Genomic DNA, 22,090 nt, shown 5'->3' with positions numbered 1-22,090 from the left:
TTGTGTGTGGACACAGATGGTAGTCACTGAAACGGGAAAAGGTTCAAAATGGATCTGTGTCATCACAAAGCATAAATATTATAGCACAATTACACTGTGAGATTGGAAAGTGAATAAACCATTAAGCCATTAAACACAACACATGCATTTAAAGTTTGTTTGTGTTTCTGCAGGTTGAACCTCTTTACCAAAGAGCATTTTCTTCATTCCGCTCCTTGACTGTGATTTCATTCAGGTAATTTTTAATGTTATACTGGTAAAATGGTAAAGAATAATGATTGTAAATCCATAGAAACTAGGTGATTGCAAGCGACCATAAAGGGGTCCATGATGTGGCGAAGTCGTCGACGAGCGGGACGCAGAGGCATAAGTCACCAGTAGCGCCCTCTATTGACCATATTGCACAAAACTTGTTGGGCTTGTAAGGAGTCATCCACAGATTATTATTGTCAAATTTCAAGCAGGTGACTTTGGTGGTTTGTGAGATATAAACATTTAGTCATTGTAGAGCCCCCTACAGCCCGAATTTCATGAAACTTGCCATGATTGTACGCAAACATAATGATGGTTGCTAAGTTTCGTAAGGATTGGGTGAATACTTCAAAAGTTATAGGCCTTAAAGTCATATGAAATGTTTCCGTGTCACCTGTAGCGCCCACTGTTGACGTAATGTCACGCCACTTGATGGGCATCTACACAATATGTTACAGATTTTGTATGCTAAATGCCATGAAGTTAGCTATTGCAGTTTTTGAAATATTGAAATGTTGCCTTTGTAGTGCCCCCTAGAGACCAAGGGTCACAAAAGTAGGGGTGCTTATACAGAATCATATTATTATCAATGATCTCAAGTTTGATAAAGTTTAGGTATATACTTCTCAAAATGTGTTGCACACCATAAAAATTAAGTAGCCATTAACTTTGTAATCAATAACCCTGCTAAAGTTATTTTGAGAAGTTTTCATTATCTTTGTCCATAAATGATACATGCCAAGTTTGGTGAGAATTGGATGAACGGCCTAGGATGAGTTGATTTTGCTTTGAGGTGCAATTTTTTGAAATGGAAATGGGCATGGCCTCCATTAAAACCAGTGCTATCTAAGGAATCAGAGGGAGAAAGAATTTTGTTTCTAGGGCACACGGTTCTCGAGATATGAGGCAAAACGGCTTATTAATTGGCTTATTGTAGGCCCCCACCTAGCTGCAGGCATGTGAATTGACACCTTGGCAAAGTGACATGCTGGGACATCTACCAAGTTACCAGGTTTGATACCTTTCATCCTTGCAGTTTGTCCTTTGCAGACACTTTAGCTACGCATAAAAAGATAAATCATTATAAGAAGAAGAAAAAGAAGAAAAATTGCAACAAAATCAATAGACTTCATGCAACTTCGTTTGCATGGACCCCTAATAAAACAATGTTTTTGGTCAATCCTTTTGCAGTAATGGATCAATCATCAACAACATGGACCTTGTGTTTAGTTCCACATCTGTTCCTAACAACAGTCAGATTGCTACAGTTTTGGTCAATGCATCTTCCAACATCACAGACTTCAACATTGACACCAACTCAGTTTCTGTGAATGGCACAGGCAAGTCATTTTCAATGTTATCATATTATAAAGTAACAGTACAATAGGAATTTTAGTTAACATAACTCCTTGTTTTCCAGAAATAACTGCTGCACTAATCACAACAACTCCTGCAGCGACTACTACAACAATGGCTGGAGCATCAACAACAACTTCTGCATCAACAACAACTGCTGCAGTAACTACAACAACACTTCCTGCTGCAACTACAACTACAACTACTGAATTGTCTACAACATCACCTACTGCACCAAGTACAACAGCAACAGCTGGAACAACAACAAAAACAACTCCTGTAGCAACCACAACAACAACAGCTGGAGGAATAACAACAACTCCTTCAGCAGCTACTTCAACAATGGCTGGAACATCAACATCAACTCCTGCATCAACAACAACTGCTACAGTAACTACAACAACACTTCCTGCTGCAACTACAACAACAACTGCTGAATCGTCTACAACATCACCTAATGCACCAAGTACAACAACAACAACAGCTGGAACAACAATAACAACTCCTGTAGTAACCACAACAACAACAGTTGGAGGAATAACAACAACTCCTTCAGCAGCTACAGTAACAAGCACTGCAGGAACATCAACAACAACTGCAGCAACAATTACAACAACCACCACGGAACTGACTACAACAACTCCTGCAACAACTACAACAACTCCTGCAGCGACTACAACAATTCCTGCAGCAAGTACAACAGGAACATTTGGAACAACAACTGCTGCAGCAACTACAACAACAACTCCTGCAGCACCAACAACAACAAATCCTGTGGCAACATCAACAGCTGGAGCAACAACCACAACTCCTGTAGCAGCTACGACCACCACCACTGACCTGACTACAACAACAACCACTACGCTAACTACAACAAACCCTGCAGCAACTACAACAACCGCTCCACCGACTACAACAACAACTGCTGCAGCAACAACAACAACAACAACTCCTGCAGCAGCAACAACAAATCCTGTGGCGACATTAACAGCTGGAGCAACAACTCCTGCACCAACTATAATAACAACCGCTGCATCTACAACAACAACAGCTGGATCAACTACAGCAACTGCTGCTACAACTGCAACAACAACAGCTGGAGAAACAACAACAAGTCCTGTAGTAACATCAACAGCTGGAGCAACAACAATAAATCCTGTAGCAACATCAAGAGCTGCAGCAACTGAAACAACTCCTGTGGCAGTTACGACAACAACCACTGCAGGAACTATAACAACAACTGGGTTAACAACTACAACCACCACCACCACTACACTGACTACACCAAATTCTGCAGCAACTACAATAACAACTGCTGGACCAAATACGACAACTCCTGCTACAACTACAACAACAACAAGTGGAGCAACAACAACAAATCCTGTATCAACACCAGCAGCTGGAGCAACAACAACAACTCCTGTAGCAACCACAACAACAACTGCTGCAGTAACGACACCAGCAACTGCTGCAGGAACATCAACAGCTGGAGCGACAACTCCTGCACCAACTATAACAACAATAGCTGGACCAACTACAACAACTCCTGCTACAACAACAACAGCTGGAGCAACAACAACAAATCCTGTAGCAACATCAACAGCTAGAGTAACAACAACTCCTGTAGTAGCTACAACAACAACTGCAGCAATATCTACAGCCACCACCACTGCACTGACTACAACATCAAACGCTACACTATCTACAACAAACCCTGCAGGAAATACAACAACAACTGCTGCAGTAACAACACCAACAACTGCTGCAGCAACTACAACAACAACAGCTGGGGCAACAACTCCTGCTGCAACTACAACAACAACAACTCCTATAGCAACTTCAACAACAACTCCTGTAACAACTATGACAACAACTCCTGGAGGAACTACAACAACAACTCCTGTAGCAACTACAACAATCACCACTGTACCACCTACAACAACTACTACAACTGAAGCCCCACCACCAGTTGTGGCTATTCAAGCAACCTTGGTAGAACCGTTTGTCCCAGAACTCAATGATAGGAATAGCCAACAATTTAAGGTCCTTGAGGCAAGAGTTGTTGCAGTGGTGAGTGCAGCACCTTAATACATTCACTTAATTAATTGTAATTAATCAGTATTCAGTTGGTTTTGATTCAATTTTCTATCTTTCTCTTCACAGTATGACATCATCTACCGCACTCGATTTGGTGCAATATTCCGCCGCACATTTGTCATAGCATTTAGGTGAGATGATATATTTCTTGACAGAATTTTCTCAACATTTCTATAGTTTTCATATTGACCATGGCCACAGACATAATATCAGTTATCAAGTTCAAATATATGCTTTTTTTTAATGCAGACCAGCCACAGCCCAAACAAGAATGGAGAATACTGATGCAGAGGTGGGGATCGAGTTCAACAGAAATTCAACAACTGCAGAAATCCCAACGGCTACTGAAGTTGCACAGACCTTAGTAGAGGCTGTGAATAATCCCAACAGTACACTCAACATCACTATTCAAGCCAACACTGTCCGAGTAGTTGGTAAGTAAACAGTAGTACCCCACTTCACTCTAGCAAGGAAATATACCCATTCATATGTAATTTATCTATGGCTGTCTGGGTCATGAGTGTGTGTTGATCTTTGTTTGGTGACCATCAATAAATCTTCCTGTTATCTCAGAAAACACCTCTTAAAACAAAACATTTCTTCTGCAACAATTAAAGAGGGGGTTTAACTCCAATTGTCCATTCACAAACAAACAGTACATTGTTATTCATAGTTTTTCCAAAGAATGCCCTTAGACTAACAATACTACTTTCTCAATTTTTTTCATATTTGTCTTTGTGTGTGTTGTTTTCTTTCAGAAACAACTGCAGCTAATGCAACTATTGCAAATGGAACTACCGGTGCCTCAGATACCAATGCTGCAACCCCAGCGACAAGTGCTGCCACTACATCTACAAGTGCTGCCATTACAACCTCTACCACAACTGTTGAGGCAGTTACAACAAGGGGGTTGACGTTCAGATCTGCTGGAGAGACATTTACGAGTGAATTGCTGAATCCCTCATCTCAAGTGTTTATCAGTCGGGCTCGTATCTTAAAGTCAACTGTAAGTATCTTTAGGTGAAAATGCGTGCATTCTAAGAACATGGAAACATTTTATCTTGTGTAATATCAAGTTATAGGATTCGTGCAATGTGGCATATGTCATTCTTTGTCTTTGCAAATATATTAATTTGTTACATTCACCTAAATCTGATCATGGTACATCAGTGCTACATTTAACAGCACACAGAGAACTAAATAAACTTTCTACAAACTATTTTTTAATTACAAAAACTGTTTTTGTTGGTATCAGTATGTAAGAAGAAGATGTTGCTTCCTATAGGATGCTAGATTGTTGTCTATGAGCTTCACTGCAGATGGTGAGATTTGACAAGAAACTAATATTAATAATTTCTGCCACATAAATTGAATTGTGTGTGGACACAGAAGGTAGTCACTGAATTGGGAAAAGGTTCAAAATGGATCCATGTCATCACAAAGCATAAATGTTATAGCACAATTACACTGTGAGATTGGAAAGTGAAGAAACCATTAAGCCATTAAACACAACACATGAATTTTTTTTTTTTTTTGTGTGTTTTTCTACAGCTTGAACCTGTCTACCAAAGAGCATTTTCTTCATTCCGCTCCTTGACTGTGATTTCATTCAGGTAATTTTTTGTGTTATACTGGTAGAATCTTAAGAATATTGATTGTAAATCCATAGAAATAAAACAATGTTTTTGGTCAATCCTTTTGCAGTAACGGATCAATCATCAACAACCTAGACCTTGTGTTTAGTTCCACATCTGTTCCTACCAACACTCAGATTGCTACAGTTTTGATCAATGCATCTTCCAACATCACAGCCTTCAACATTGACACCAACTCTATATCTGTGGATGGCACAGGCAAGTAATTTTGAATGCTGTTATACTACAAAGTTACGATATAATAGGAATTTTAGTTAACACAATTCCTTGTTTTCCTTTTTTCAACATTTACAGCAGTGTCAAGTGGAGTGAGCCACAAGATCAGTCTCATCACAGCATTCTGTCTGGTACTGCTGTCATGGCTACTGTCATGCCAGCAATAGTCTGTGCTGAAGTCCATTAGAAAATGTCTGCTTTTACTGGTATGAAGGAGGACTTGAAAATCCAAGAAGAGCTTCTAAAGAATAGCAAATACAATACGGTTTAGAAGAAGTATCTAGACATTAAAATCAAATTTGGTGCACACACACTTTGCTGCATCTTTCTCTTTTATCCAGTTTGATCTCCCTAAAATATCATAAATGAAGGAAACAATTGCAACTGTAGTTAGTCCTGAATGATTATCTGGTCAATTTTGATATTTAAATGTTCTTATATTATATGTGGATTCTGTGACCTTACTCATATGTTTTTGTAACTATAAGATAAGATAATGAGATAAGACAATCCAGTGGGGAAATTTGCAAATGCTGTCTTCAAGGTGATCAGCATGCAAAACTGAATGATTGAAAGAACGTGTAATATCTTGTCTTTTGTTTTATCTTCTAAAGTATATTCAGAAAATGTAACACAAAGTACTAAAGATGCTTCAATTAAAGGCACAAACATTTAATAGTTAGTCTCATGTATTTTTTAAATGTACTATTACTGCTGACATTACGGCCAGTGATTCAGTTTTGCTTTTAAAACAGCAGGTTATATAGTGGCACCAAAGAGTACATAGAAAGCAAAACAATTGTTGAAAGAAAAACAAAAACAATCCAAGTCTAGTTCCAAGTTTGCTAAAGTGGTGCAAGTTTATTGGAGTTCATGGTGAGTCTACCGACACAGAGTGAGATCAAGACCGGAGACTGACCCAGAATGCAGGGCCAGGGAACAGATATACCCTGTCCCCAGGTGTGGTTGCAGACAGTTCCTGAATAGATCGTATAGTGGATGTATATTGGTCAGTCGAGGGCAACTTTACACAGGAGGGTGAACCCAGTAGGGGGGCAGGGGTGGCTCCCAGACATGGTCCGAACAAAAGGACAAAAGGACAAAGGAGTGACACTCAGGTAGTATGATCAAGGCTCTGATCAGCAGGGGAGAGGAGACGGGGAGGGTAGACAAAGGAGTATGATCAGGGAACTCGGCAGGGGAGCAGAGACAGGAGAGATCAACATATGGCTGGAATTGCCCCAGACGTGTCAAGGCCAATGTCCCTTCAAATACAATGTATGTTGTATGCTTAAGTTTTCTTCTTCACAATCAACCAACTTAAAAAAGGTTCACATGGACATTTTATCAAATGTTACAAAAAAACTCCTTCTCGACTGTGAAGGATACATATGTCCTCTATAAAAGGAACTGGCAAAACTAATAATGTGAGTTTTGAGAAAACCTTGGGTTTTGTTTGTTTTCACGAAGAGGGCCACTCATATGATCAGTGAACACCTCTATCTCCCATCATCTACAACTGCATATACTGTCACAAGGGAAAAAAGACGCAAGCAGCTAAAAACAACACACACACAAATGAACACAGAAAGGTCCTGCAGCAAATCCGTGGCTTTATATATACTGTAGGTAAAATCAAGAAAAACAAGAAAGAAATAACAGCAAGAATCAACGCGGATTCTCAGTTTGGTTTAGGTCCTGGCTCTCCAAAAAGCAGATTTTTGTAAGTTATTTAGATGTTTAGGCTCATTGGAAAGTCTGACACACTGCAAAATCTAATAAGTAAACATTACTTAAAAAAAACATGCAAACCGATTGCCTTGAAATTACAGACTAATCTGGACTAGGAATTGCAAGTTGTGCAAACAAATGCTTACTTAGTGTAGTTCACTTACAGTGTTTTACCTAACTAGGCAATTACAAGTAAAGTATAATGTGTGTTGATTAAACACAACACATGTATTGAAGTTGGCCTAACAAATGCTTACTTAGTGTCGTTCACTTACAGTGTTTTACCTAATTAGGCAATTACAAGTAAAGTATAATGTGTGTTGATTAAACACAACACATGTATTGAAGTTGGCCTAACAAATGCTTACTTAGTGTAGTGCACTTACACTACTGAGAATTCCTATTTCAACTAACTAGGTAATTACGAGTAAAGTATACTGAGTGTTTATTAAGCACAACACATGCATTGAAGTTGGCCTAACTAATGCTCACTTAGTGTAGTGCACTTAAACTACTGAGAATTCCTATTTCAACTAACTAGGTAATTACAAGTAAAGTATACTGAGTGTTTATTAAGCACAACACATGCATTAAAGTTGGCCTAACTAATGCTCACTTAGTGTAGTGCACTTAAACTACTGAGAATTCCTGTTTCACCTAACATGGTCATCACAAGTCAAGTATACTGTGTGTTTATTAAAACACAACACATGTATTGAAGTTCCTGCAACTTACAATCTCAGTTATATTTACTTGAACAGTAATTGATCTTAACTTCAACGCAAAACGATTGCCTTCAAATAAGTAAGTGTTGCTTGTATACTTCAAATAAATGAAAACCAGGCTCTATTTTAAAATCACATTTACAGTTACATAAGATTTCAACACAATGATATACAGTAGTTCAAAGTTCAGCACTTCTTTATTCCTGCTTGAAAGGCAGAAAAAACCTCAAATTTACCAGTCGAAATAATGCAGCGTCTCTCCAGTACCAACCAAGTTGTGAACTGTCTGTAGGTTATTTACATGATTAGCACTCTTCTTCTTTTTCTGCTTTGTGCACAAACATGCTCATTGCCGCCTCCAACTGGTGTCGTAATGTCTTGCTTCCTTTACTTGGTTCTTGTAAGTGACCTTACCTTGGAATTATGAAGTAAATTGCTTTCTTCACCCTGCAATTAAGTGTTACTTGAAAAAAACCATTAAGATGTAAATACTTTCGCCAAATAGTTAAGTGAACAATTAAATGCAAGTCAGCATTAATATTGCATTTTACAGTGCACAGTCAGCATTTCCTGATGTGTTTTCAGGTTTTGGTCCCACGCTGCCCCTGAACTCTGTTAAAGGATCTTAAAGTATTGACCTTTGAATCTTCAAATAGTTCACGTCCACATTTTGGAAGATATCACACATTATTTCGATAATGAAATAAAACAGCTGAGATACAACCTGTGACATCAGTTAATTTTCAATTGAACTAATGAACAACTTTGGAAAGTAAAAATACGCTGACTGGCCTCTCCGTTGAGAACTCTTGTTTCAATTTGTTATGATTTACTTTTTAGGCAGCTTTTAGTGGGAAATTTTGTGTTCAACCACTCACTGACTGTCGGTCAAGGTTCTTGAGCTGGGAAAAAGGGTACTAAGTTAGGGAAACTTAGTACCCAGAAGTAGGAACCATGAAAGACTGACTGGAATTCCAAATTCCATTTCATGTAGGCTACGCTCTCCAACAGACGTTGTTGTCGGGATAAAGGCATAGGTGGTGACACCACAGGTCCACTAGCAGATGATGTACTTCAGAACAGGGCCATTAATGTTTTTTAAAAAAGGTATTAAGGTACGGTAAAAAAGGCACCCCGTATCAGCAGATGAGTAATTTATGATGGGATTTGAGCATAGCTCCACAAATAAAAGTTCCCTGGCTGGAAATGAGTGGCAAAGAATATGCTACATGATTGTGATTGATTCACCAATACCCCCACTACTAACTCCACTACAGACAGTCTGTCTGCAGGGGCGGACTGACAATCTGTGCGTTCTGGAAAAGTCCAGAACGGCCGTCCAACCAATGGCCGACGGCACAAAAAAAGTCTAATAAAGCGGTATTAACAGCCGACAGCAGAGGGCGCTAATACAATCAATTATACGCTACGTGTAAAAAAAAAAAAAAAAACTAAGGAAGGCCTACATCATTAGACGTGACAATGGCTAGTAGAAAACGTAAGGAGAAAGGTGGATGGGAAAAAATCAAAGAAAAGAGGGCCAAGTCTCTCGAAACTGATGCAGCAAAATGGAAAAAGCTCACAGAGGTTTTTGGTTGCGGCGCAACTGCCAGCAGCAGCAGTAATGTTGTAGTCCTTGATGACCAAAGCAGCACTGCATCACTTAGCCAGAGTGTAGAGGACCAAGTGGAAGCTGAGCCTGAACATCCACAGCCTGATTATGATGAGGGACAGACAGCAGAGTTCATTTCACATCGGCGAGAGGTCCTGGTAAGTGCCAACCAGGAGCAGAATAATAGGCTGCCTTTATCCCTATCTTAGCGAATCGCATAGTCAGCTGCTTTTAAAATGGGTGTGCATCATTCTCAGTGTAGTTTTGGTATAGGTCTACAATATATCTAATCCCCATGTTCAGATACAGCAAGTAGGCTACTTTATCTCTGAAAGTGTTGTCGGTACTGTTCTCTGTACTGTTTTATAATTACAAGTTTGTGTAATTTTGGGTTTCATTATTTGTATTTTATTTTCAATGCAGATGTAATGGCATTGTACATTTTTAATTTTTATTTGAAGGCTGAGGCTTCATTAATAAACACAATCCCAATTATCATCATTGTTTTTGAGATGTTACTTGCTGTGAATACCTTGTCTGATAGGCTACAGTATTGTAGCATAGTATCAGGACATCCTGGCTAGTGGCTGTCACGTATGGCTGGGGCGAATGGCCGGATGATGGGCGTATTTGGGAAAAAAGTCCAGGGCTGTTTTTTAGCCCCAGTCCGTCCCTGCCTGCTTATATATTTGATACATGTTTGAGACATGTTTATATACACTGATACTTGATAGTGTTTGAATTTTCAGGCAGACCCCATTACCTGTAAGTTAAACTACATAGCAAGTTCACGCAGTATTTGTTGTCAGCCTTGGGAAAACCTGAACCAGTGGTTTAATAAATGAGGTATTTGTACTTGTGCTGTCTTTGTTATTCTACTGCTGAATGAGAAGGAACCTGTAGATAGATCAATTTTTTTCAAAGGTGTAACCTATCACTTGTTCATTGCAGTAGTTGTGTGCTTAAATATAATAACTAAGTGTGAAAAGGAGGCAACTTTAGATTAGGGAACATGTGTTGGTTAATAAGTGTTCAACTATTAGTGAATTAGCAATGATCAAGATGTCACTTTAGTATGGGGAACATATTCTAAGTAACAAATACTTAATTTAGAGTTATTTGGACACTATTAACACTTGTAGTTTTGTGTTTTGTTATGTAAGAACAGGTCATATTCATTAAGTGTTATTAGGGGGAAAATAACTATTCTTATAAAGTCCATACTAAGCAAAACATTTTGAGATTGTAATTCATATACAACAACTTCTTAACTTACTACTAATAAGCAATAATTCTGAGGTTACTGAGGGAAAACTAGTTAATGGCTTACTGGTTGTATAATAGGGCCATGGAGAATAAGGCATTAATAAGTTCTTAATAATGACTATTTAAGAGCCAATATGTTACTATTTTGCATGCTAATAAGCAACTAGTTAATGGTGAATAGGTGTACCTTAATATAAAGTATTACCGAATTTTGTTTCTAGGGCACACGGTTCTCGAGATATGAGCCAAAACGTAAATTGGCTTAGTATAGCGCCACCTAGCTGTAGGTCTTGGCAAAGTGAAATGCTCGGACTTCCACCAAGTTACCAGGTTTGATGTCTTTCACCCTTGCAGTTTGTCCTGGGCAGACACTTTTAGCTAAGCAGAAGGAACATTAGAAGAATAAAAATTGTAACAAAATTAATGGACCCCCTAAAAATCGCAACAAAAGATGGTGTTAGACTGAGATGTAATGTTGTGTTCTGCTTTTGTCTCTGTCGTCCCTCCGCTGCCAGAAAAAAAGTTTCTTTTTGTGAAAAACCATGATGTCTTCCCAAATTTTCCTAAACAGTGAGTTGCAGAAAAAATCATGAACCCCATGCTCCTGGATTTGACAAAACTGCATAATTTTAAATTTGTCAGACATTTGTAATACGCGTTTGCAACGGAGAGAACAAATGTTTCTTCATTCCTGGCCTAGCATGAGTAATAGTAGGTGGAGTAAGGTTTGTTTTACAGGGAGTGTCCACATTGAATGTTAGGGGACTGGTTAAAACGTTGCTGAAATACCTGTCCTTATCTAAATGGAGCAAAGAGCATCTTTCTTATTATTGTCAGGTTATTAATGCATCTTAAAGTATTTGTGACTCATGTGTTTTGTAATGCTTGTGATCCAGTTGGTTTACTTCAATGGAATGCATTAACCACAATAGATGGTAAATGGCATTGCTTTTATACAGAGCTTTTCTACCTATTGGTACTCAAAGCGCTTTACAGTCACAGACACATCTACCCATTCGCTCACACAAGCACACACACATTCACACACTAGTGCCACGCACTGGGAGCAACTGGGGGTCCAGTGTCTTGCTCAAGGACACTTCGGCATGTGGCACATTCTGGGGATCGAACCACTAACCCTCTGGTCCGCTCTCCCTACCGAGCCACAGCCACCCTTATAGACAGAGGTGTATAAAGTACTTGAAAAAAATAACGAAGTAAAAGTACCATAATTACCATAACTGAAAATGACTTTGGTAAAAGTTAAAGTCGCCGATAAGAAAATCACTTGAGTAAGTAAGTCTTAAAGTAGATCACATTAAATGTACTTAAGTATCAAAAGTATCTTGTGAAAAAATATACTCAAGTATTATAAGTACAAGTACAAAGCATTTTTATAGTACGCATAAAAAGAAGCAAAACAACCAAAAATGGTTCTCCCCTTGTTCTCTTTATTTCACTTTCAGGTGAATGAAACAGATGTGGTATGATAAAACAAAAACAAAAAAACACTTGTAGAGTGAGTGAATCAAGTGTCTGCCTGAGAACAAAATAAAGCACCTGTCTGCCTAAGAACACAAAAAAAGTGGCTCCTATCTCCTAGTCACGGGTGACAGGAGATGCTGTCAGTGTGGTAACGTCTTCCGTGTCTTCCTCATCGGTGTTAACTGTGGAGCTATGTTGATGACCGTCGCCCCGCGCATTCCGCCCTTACCTCTAAACCTTGTGAGAGTACCGTACGTTGTTCCTCTCGTCCTCTCAGACACGCCCATTCCAGATAATCCTTTGATGATTCATTATATTTCTATTTTAATTTGTAACGAGTAACGAGGTGGCAAACATCACAGTAACAGAGTAAAAGTATATTTTTTAACTTTTAAATGTAGTAGAGTAAAAGTAAAAGTCCTGATTTAAAAAAAACTCAAATAAAGTACAGATCCTCAAAAAAACTACTTACGTAGTGTAACGAAGTACATCTACTTCGTTACTATACACCTCTGCTTATAGATATAGAGAGACGAATAGCATTTGCCAGTGTCAAGATTTTTTGGTTTCCTTTTCTCTCACTGATGTGAGAAAGTATGCCACCACATTATTTGGTAGGGAATATATAAAACTGAAAGAAACAAGTGGCAAACAAGTCCTGCAGCAACTACAACAACAACAGCTGGGGCAACAACAACAACTCCTGCAGCAACTACAACAACAATTGCTGCAACTACAACAATAATTCCTGCAGCAACTACAACAACAACTGATGCAGAATCTACAATGACAATAGCTGGAGCAACAACAATGATCCCTGCAGCAACTTCAACAACAACAGCTAGAGAAACAACAACTCCTGCAGAAACTACAACAACAACCACTGCAGCAACTACAACAACTGCCGCACCAACTACAACATCAATTGCAGCAACTACAACAACAACAACAGCGGGAGAAACAACAACTCCTGCAGCAACTACAACAACTGCCTCACCAACTACAGCATCAACTGCTGCAACTATAACAACAATTTCTGTAGCAACTACAACAACTACTGACGCACCAACTACAACGACAACAGCTAGAGACACAACAGTGAATATATAAAACTGAAAGAAACAAGTGACAAACAAGTCCTGCAGCAACTACAACAACAACAGCTGGAGCAGCAACAACAACTTCTGCAGCAACTACAACAACAACCACTGCAGCAACTATAACAACTGTCATCCCCACCACTGAAGCTAATACAGCTACTGCAAATGCAACTACTAGTGCCACAGCTACCAATGCTACAATCCCAGCTACAAGTATTGTCACTGCAGCTACAAGTGCTACTATTAAAACCTCTTCAGCAACCAACCAGCCCTCCAACTCAGAGCCGTTTCTTGCTATAGGCGAACTAGGCGAATGCCTAGGGCCCCCAAGCCACCAGGGGGCCCCAAAGCCGCATGTTCATCCCGTTCATAGACGGGCTCTGATTAAAATCAGAGAATGTCTAATAGGAAGAGAAGTGGCACTTTCTGGTTACTTCCGGTTTCTGGACTGGCTGCAGTAACACGTCTCTGTCCATGCGGGGGCGCTCGCAGGCGAGTGCAGAATGAATGGGAGCCGATGGGGTTTCACCCCCAGAATCCACTTTTCTCAGGATGTAATTTTTTATCAAGTAATTTGAAAGTTGCATTCAAAAGGGGGGGGGGCTAAGATAATACACTCAGCTGAAAATTGCATTTTTAAGTTCATTTGTCTGTTCTAAAAATCCGTTCAAAAAATGTGATGACGTCACATATTTTCATAATGCCAGAGGTGCTGCTTTACGGCAATTTCACCCATGTACTTTTTATAACACATATATAACGATATGAAAATAAAAGTGCCCGCAGGAAAACATAAATACAGCACACAAAAATTAACTTCGACAGAAAGTCCTCCTTAAGAAAATGTTTCTGATTCTGCTTTAGCTTCAGGTGCCATCAAACGAGGTCTCTGGTCGTAATCAGTCACAAGTCCGTCACTAACCAATCAGCATTCATTAGCAGAATGCTAGCGTGTTCCGGCCAACAACGGCCCAACCTGTAAGAAATTGAAAAGACATAAGTACTCATTCATTCGACTTTTGGACTATAATCTATATTGAACTTGCAGAATCAACAATAAAATCTACGTTGATTCAACGACAAGCAGGAGAAAGAGATACATTTAGCCGTCTAGCTCCATAGACTCCCATTCAGTCTGCACTCGCCCGCGAGCGCCTCCAGTGGATTCCAATGGAACTGCAATCAAGATCGATACAATGGGGCTAATGGGAAGTGCCAAGGCTCTCCGTAGACGGGCTCTGTTAAAATGTCCCGCACTGTCACACAGTGAGTGACATAACGGGCCGTCGACATTTATGATGGGCATGACTGACAGCTACTCATCATTCCCGTTAGCGAGAATATTAAACGAAACAAACACAGTAATGGATCAAAAAGAAGTTATCTCAGTGGCGCGGAAAAAAGGGAAGAAAAGAAAACGGAGGAAGTAAAACAGTCAAAAGATAAAGGTAAGGCATTTGTTAGTGATGTGGGCTGGATAGGTGGAGGTGAAGGTAGCCCTGGGTAAATGTTAGCTAGCTGACTAGGATTTGTTTGTCATAAACTCAGCTTTAGTGTTTGCTTCATGAAAGTTGTCTAATGTGAAATGAATATGTCTCATGTGAATGGACAGTCTGTCATGACTGACTGACTCCAGACCCCTTTATTCATATTATTATTATTTTTATTGTTGCTGTCTTCTCTGTCAGTGTTCAGTGGAAGTTGTCTCTCAGATATTTGACACTTTTATTATTATTATTTTAGCATTACTTAGGATTCATTTACAAAGTTTAGTGTGTGTTTTATAGGCCTCTAATTAGAAGTGTGGTACTGTTTTATAATTTAAATCAATATTTTAAAGGTTTGTTTTTTTAAGTGATTTATTAATATGAGGCATAGTGTTTATTATTTTAGACTATTGTGGCAGTGGATCATTCATCTCAGTTTCATTTCTTTAACTAGTCCAATGTGTAAATTAATGCAGAAAAGTCTTAAAAGTGACAACTTTTAATTGTGTAATTGTGTACAAGCTTTAAAGGGACACTGTACGTCACAATATTTAATATAAAAACAGATTCATTTTAATTTTCTGTATTACTGCAACATCACTGCAGTTATATAATAGGAATATGCGCCATGATCTATTTTGCTTGATAACCTAAGGAGCCTTGTCTTTGCAGGAGCAATTCTAAAATATTTTGGCGCCCCAGACGTTGAGCCAGAGGGATCTTCCTGACCAGGAAGCTCCAGGACGATCACATAAACTGTTACACATAAACTATTATTACTTTGATTAAGTATATTAGGTGTTATGCTGATAAGTGTCAGACTGTGATGTTAAATAAGCATTATTTTTAGTGTTGTTTTGTTTTCATTGTTGCACTTTAAAATAAATGTTGGTTTGTTGTATTTTCTTATTTAAATTAAACATTTAACTTAAACACTCAAAATCTGTTTTTTTTTATTGACGTTTAGAGGATTGTTGTTTTCCTTGTATTATTATTATTTTTATCAGTTTAACTTGCCTGAGTGGCTCAACTTAAGATGTTTAATTTTAACTCTAGCCTGTTTTGCTCATGAAGTGTAATAGATTGTGGCATGGGTTAGGAATCTCTTCATAGTTTGACAAATTAGGGGCCCCCAAACAGCATCTTGCCTAGGGCCCCCACAAAGCTAGAAACGGCCCTTCTCCAATTTATACCATATAGGTCGTTTGTATGCTCTTGAATACGACCCATGGGAGCGTTTCTTGCAATAGCGCTCCTACCAGTAACAGGAGAGTATTGCGGATTGCGGGGATTAATCCGCGACATCGGTATGTCATAGTTGGACGAATTAAGGTAAGTACAGCAAATGTGTGTAATTGACATTAGATAACAATATAACATGTTGTCAGCTCGTTTTAATATTGTTTCGCTATCTACTGTCTGTATACTATCTAGAATTACTACGGGGGATAAAAGCAACATTATAAGAGCTAACGTTACATTAAAACGCTTGCCAAAAGTTATATTTTGAAAAGTAAGCTAGCTAGCTATAACAACTATGTAAATATGACTTCCAGAAGACGTCAGGACATCCACAGGTGAAAGCCTGGAATGGAAAAGGACAGACAGATAAGACAGATATCCATGTCTGTAAGCCTTTTTTCAAATGCTGTTATCATACTTTACATACTTAATTTACCAATCACAGTATCTATTGTTCTGAAGGTGTGTATTGAAGTAGTTAAGTAATATATTAATTTATAACTGCACTATGCCTGAAATCAGGCATGGTCCCTGAGAACCTGAGGCCCTCATGACAGGTCAGAGTGATCATTGGATCATTTAAAAGTGTGTCATCAGTAATTTTATTATCACTATATGAATACCTGTCAAACTGTTTCAGTGAGAAAAGTCTCATTCTAGCTTTCTCATTGTTTGATTGGCTTCAACAAAGGAACATGACATGCAGTAAGCTACTGACTGGAAAATAAGGGGTAAACATGAAGTTAAACAGACAGGTAGCTCGCCTTTGAGATATGAATACCAGTCAAACTGTTTCAGTGAGAACAGTCTCATTCTAGCCTTCTCTTAACCCATAGCCTGCATCATTGTTTGATTGGCCATGAGCAGGGCCGGAGTGGGACTCATTTTCAGCCCTGGAGTTTCATGCCTCAGACCGGCCCACTTAATGTTATGACCTATTATATTAAAATAATGTAATTATAACTTTACATGTTAAGCCTACAATAGCGCACTGTTCTCTAAAGCCTTGTAATTCCGTGTATGTTTTCTAAAATAATTCCAATTCAGTGGAAGTAATGGTTGCTTCACAATGTGGATTTATTTCAACATTAGTGCAAATCTCCACCATTATTCTTTGCAACACAACATCCTTTTCAACAAATTAAATTTGAAAAAATAAAAAAAGGGTTGCACTCTGTAATAACTTTATAATCAGAACTTAGATTTCACAAATACAACATCAGCATGTCCTTTTCTGCAAAATCAAATATCAAGCAAATTAGTGTTCTCAGATATCTAATCCTTAAACATGAAAGAATAAAATAAGTATTGCACTGTTCTCTGCAAGTTTGTTATTCACAGTATAACATAACTTTCTAATGATGCCATTATCTTTTTTTCCTCTGCACAAGAATAGTTCAAAGAAACATGGCCAACCAAGACCAAGTTTGTGGCCAGTTATGTGGCGTCGCATCATACTATTATATAAATGATGTAACGTTAGGTTAGACAGGCTATATGTTACAACGCCACGCAATTCATTGACTTGATAGGCTAATTAATTAACTTGAACGGTGCAGGTAAAGTTGCATTTTGTTCAGCATCTTGTCTTACCCGTTTCATCATCCTCATTGGTCGTTTCAGACCGCGAGCACGTTTTATTGAAAAAGATGCCGATTTTTGCACATTTGGCTGCATCTGTCTCCTTTTCTCTTTTTAATTCTCGCTTTTTCTGCGCCACCCTTGCTCTTTTTATTTTCCATTTTGCAAACTCCCTTGCACTTCTGGTGCTGGAGCCAGGCTCCAAACACCACTGACAGTGTGCGGTGTTCACACTGCAAAAAAACAAAAGGAAAAGAGCTGCAAGTGGAGACGGCCCAGCGACAGCGGTAACAGCATACACATACCCACTCAGTGCCATGACTGAACACCGGCCCAAAATAAATAAATAAATAAAAATAATAATTGAACACCGGCCCTCGCGGCCCGAAAGTCAGACCGGCCCACCGGGAATTGTCCCGGTCCTCCCGATTAGCCACTCCGGGCCTGGCCATGAGTTCTGCAAAGGAACATAACAGTATGCTATTGACTGGAAAATAAGGGGTAAACATGAAGTTTAACAGAGAGGTAGCTCCTTGATTAGACAGTTTTGCTGATGTCATCCAGCATCAAAAGGACTTAAAGTCAAATCTAATTTTATTTATATAGCCCGAAATCAAATCAATTCAATTTGTCCCAGGGGGTTTACAATCTATACAGTATGGGACATCCTCTGTCCTTAGACCCTCAATTTCACTAAGGAACAACTACTATAATTTGTGTTGGGAAACCAAATTCTGACATAAGTTTCTGCAGTACATTATATTTCTGATGTTAGAAGCATTATGAGTAATGTTATACTGCAAATTGAAAACATGACATGTTTGCACCTTGTAGGTGCCTGACTACATAGTATGTACATTGTGTACTTCATGCACACTGTGTTACATAATGCACTTTTTTTATCTAACTTGGCTTCACTAATTTATCGCGTCATCTTCAAATATAGGCTGTTGCATACATATACAGAATATGGATCATTTTACCGGGTATTACAAAATGCCTGAAAATAACTGAGGAATCAATGTGTCATTGGAAATTGTACATTTTCCAATCATTTTCAAACAATTTAACAGTAATACTTAATGCTGTCTATCTATCTGTCTTGCAGTGGGACAAAGTGGAAAAACTCCTGGGAGCCAAAAGACAACATTCAAAGCTAACTTCCTGAAATAAACTGTTACTGTGTCATATTGATTTTGTTGTTGTTGCTATGTTGCATTGTTTGTTATTGTTACTGTGTCGCATTGTTTGTTATTGTTGCTGTGTTGTATGACAGTTATGGAGACTGACAGGGGATTAGTCAAGTCAAGTCACGTTTATTTATATAGCACACTTAAACACAATGTAATTGACCCAAAGTGCTCACAGAAATAAAACATATACAGTAATAAAAACAAAAATATAAATATATATAAAACATAAATAAATACAAAATAATAATAATAATAATAATAATAATAAACAGATTATGATTGTAGATAAAAGAACATATGGTTACTGAAACTACTACTACTAGAGAAAGATGTACAGTAAAGTTAAAGATGCCAGTTAATATAATACTGAAAAGAAATATAAATAAGATAAACAAACAAGGGGAGAAATTAATGGACATTATAGGCCAAAGAAAATAGATGGGTCTTTAAATTTGATTTAAAACTAGTGATGGTGGGACAGGACTTAATTTCTATAGGGAGATTATTCCAGAGTCTAGGGGCAGCAACAGAAAAAGCCCTATCACCTTTAGTTTTTAGGATTGCATTTGGGACTGAGAGAAGATGTTGTGAGGAAGACCTCAGTGGCCTAGAAGGACAGTAGGGACTTAAAAGGTCACAGATATACTGTGGTGCCATTCCATTTAGGGCTTTGAAAACAAAAAGTAAAACTTTAAAATTAATTCTGTATTTGACAGGTAACCAGTGGAGTTGGGCCAGCACAGGACTTATGTGCATATGTTTCTTTGTTCCAGTAAGAAGCCTTGCTGCTGCATTTTGAGCTAATTGAAGTCTAGCAAGGGTAGATTGGTTCAGACCTAAATACAGAGAGTTACAATAGTCCAGCCTAGATGTAACGAAAGCATGGATTACAGTTTCTAAATCAGTATATGACAGCCAGGGCTTTAATTTAGCTATTGTTCTTAGTTGAAAAAAGCTTCCCTTAACCACACTACTGACTTGCTTATTGAAATTCAAAGAGGAATCTAGGAAAACACCTAGATTTCTGACCTCACTGTGACAATTTACAGCCAGTGGCCCAAGTGCATTTCTTATCCTAGGAACAGAGCTGTGTGGACCAAAAATAATTATCTCTGTTTTCTTTTCATTTAATTGTAAGAAATTTGCAGCCATCCAACTCTTTATGTCATTAAGGCAGTTAAACAGGCTTTCCAAAGTGCCAGAACTTTCAGCTGCTAATGGCGGGTAAAATTGAGTGTCATCAGCATAGCAGTGATATTGAATGTTATGTTTGTTAAAGATGGAGCCAAGAGGCAGCATATATAGGGAGAATAGCAAAGGGCCTAAAATGGAACCCTGAGGGACACCATATTTGATAGGAGCAATGGATGAAGAGCAATTACCTAATCTAACAGAGAATGTTCTATCATTCAGATAAGATGTGAACCAATTCAACACCACCCCTTGCAGACCAACTTCAACCTCTTCAGGATGCTATGGTCAATGGTGTCAAAAGCGGCACTAAGTTCAAGAAGTGCTAAAAGGGCACAAGAGCCATTATCTACTGAGCAAAGAATATCATTTTGCACCTTAAGTAGAACAGATTCAGTGCTATGAAGTTTTCAAAAACCTGACTGAAATTTATCTAGGATATTGAAAGCATTCAAATAAGAGGTGACCTGAGAGAGAACAACTTTTTCCAGGATCTTTGAAACAAAAGGTAATTTGGAAATAGGCCAATAGTTTTTCAGGTCACTGTAACCAAGAATTGTCCCTCCTCTTTAGTAGAGGAGGGACAATTGCATGCTTAAAACTAGAGGGGACCACTGCAGTAGATAGGGAGCTATTGATAATAGCCAAAACAACAGGGCAAATGATGTTAAAGACTTCCTTAAACAGGTGTGAAGGTAAAACATCTGAGTGGCAAGAGGAGGATTTCATATGAGAGACCACTTCAAATAGCTGGGAGGGTGACACAGATTGCCACTACTGAAGGCAGCTGGGTGAGAGTTTTATAACTGAGGGATCAGAATTTAGGGAAGGAATTTGAGATTTAATGTTATTAATCTTATCAATGAAGAAATTGAGAAACTTCTCACAGTTTTCAGTGGTGGGAGAGATAATGGAAACAGCAGCATTTCCATATTGTGGAAATCAAAAATGTTCAAGAATAGACATGTTTCTTTTTTAATAATTAATTTTTATTGTTTGATTCAGACTGGTATTTAATTGATGACGAGTGAAAATCAGTTATTATATATTCTTGGATATAACTGCTTTATGATCTGTTTTGCTTGATCTTTGAGGAGGCAGGCTACATGAATGATAAATGTTGATGTCTGGTAATGTTTTGAAATAACATACCTGCCACCTGTCTCTGTCTGTGCTCATTTCCATTCAGTTCAGTTTCATGATTGTTTACAGTTTATAAATTAGCGGCCTGAATAGGTTTGTTTTCAGTAAAAAAGGGTGAAGGGTTAACAGACAACTTCATCCAATCACTCCCATTACAGTAGCTTAGCCAGCATAAAAGACGAGCTTATGTCATCGAGAAGTACATTCTTACCCATCAGCTGAATTCTTGTGCTTATATTGCTTGTTAATTACTCAGAATTATTTAATTTTGATTAACATTTATTGTTAAAGGCATAAGCCGTGAATTTGTAGTTACACTGTAGGTGAAGATAATTGTGTAATTGTGTACATACAACGGTATGTGTAACTGATTTACTCAAAGTCCCTTGACAAGTAGCTGTTGTGATGCAGAGCTGCCAACTCTCACGCTTTCGCCGTGTGACACATGGTTTTGCCTGTTTTCACAGCACTCACGCCACACATCCAATTTCTCACGCAAAAAAAAAAAAATCCGATCGGTCCGAGACTCTTCCGTTCCTTTTCAAACTCCACGACGGTAGATGGCGCTGATGAGCGCCCCTGAACCTTTGCGCTGCGCTACACCTGCAGTGCACCCCTTTACTATCTATGCCTGCACCCCGAGGTAGACAGAAGAAGAGATACAGAGACCAACAAGACAGCAGGAGAAACCAGAAACTACTCTGAGAAGTCTGATAAAGAAGAGAATCTGAGCTGAGACTAGGCCAGTATAACCATGC

General features: G+C 38.5%; 2 protein-coding genes and 1 long non-coding RNA gene across 3 annotated transcripts in view; all 3 read left to right on the top strand.

Moving 5' to 3' along the window:
- Window positions 1–22,090, top strand: part of LOC311491327 (uncharacterized protein) — a gene marked incomplete at its 5' end in the record, with an annotated part of 314,565 nt that overhangs the window by 209,456 nt on the left and 83,019 nt on the right. The window lies entirely within an intron of this gene.
- On the top strand, window positions 5–1,810 carry LOC311485857. The gene is made up of 3 exons (XR_014698981.1): window positions 5–235; window positions 1,444–1,592; window positions 1,673–1,810. It is a non-coding gene; the product is annotated as an uncharacterized lncRNA (long non-coding RNA).
- On the top strand, window positions 3,440–6,246 carry LOC311485847 (uncharacterized protein). The gene is made up of 7 exons (XM_084541508.1): window positions 3,440–3,678; window positions 3,772–3,836; window positions 3,955–4,139; window positions 4,464–4,711; window positions 5,257–5,318; window positions 5,410–5,558; window positions 5,655–6,246. Exons 1-7 carry the CDS (start codon window positions 3,472–3,474, stop codon window positions 5,741–5,743), a joined length of 1,005 nt encoding a protein of 334 aa, XP_084397634.1. The 5' UTR covers window positions 3,440–3,471; the 3' UTR covers window positions 5,744–6,246.

Source organism: Chelon labrosus, assembly GCF_963514085.1.
Source record: "Chelon labrosus genome assembly, chromosome: 1".
Classification (NCBI taxonomy): domain Eukaryota; kingdom Metazoa; phylum Chordata; class Actinopteri; order Mugiliformes; family Mugilidae; genus Chelon; species Chelon labrosus.
Note: the sequence above shows the minus strand (reverse complement) of the source record. Positions and strands in the feature narration are given on the sequence as shown.

What these genes read in the sequence shown, in the direction of transcription:
- LOC311485847 (XM_084541508.1), top strand. Translation starts at nt 3,472, where the DNA reads ATGACAACAACTCCTGGAGGAACTACAACAACAACTCCTGTAGCAACT. An exon ending in AGGCAAGAGTTGTTGCAGTG is followed by an intron (nt 3,679 to 3,771) that starts GTGAGTGCAGCA and finishes TTCTCTTCACAG; the next exon opens with TATGACATCATCTACCGCAC. An exon ending in TATATCTGTGGATGGCACAG is followed by an intron (nt 5,559 to 5,654) that starts GCAAGTAATTTT and finishes CAACATTTACAG; the next exon opens with CAGTGTCAAGTGGAGTGAGC.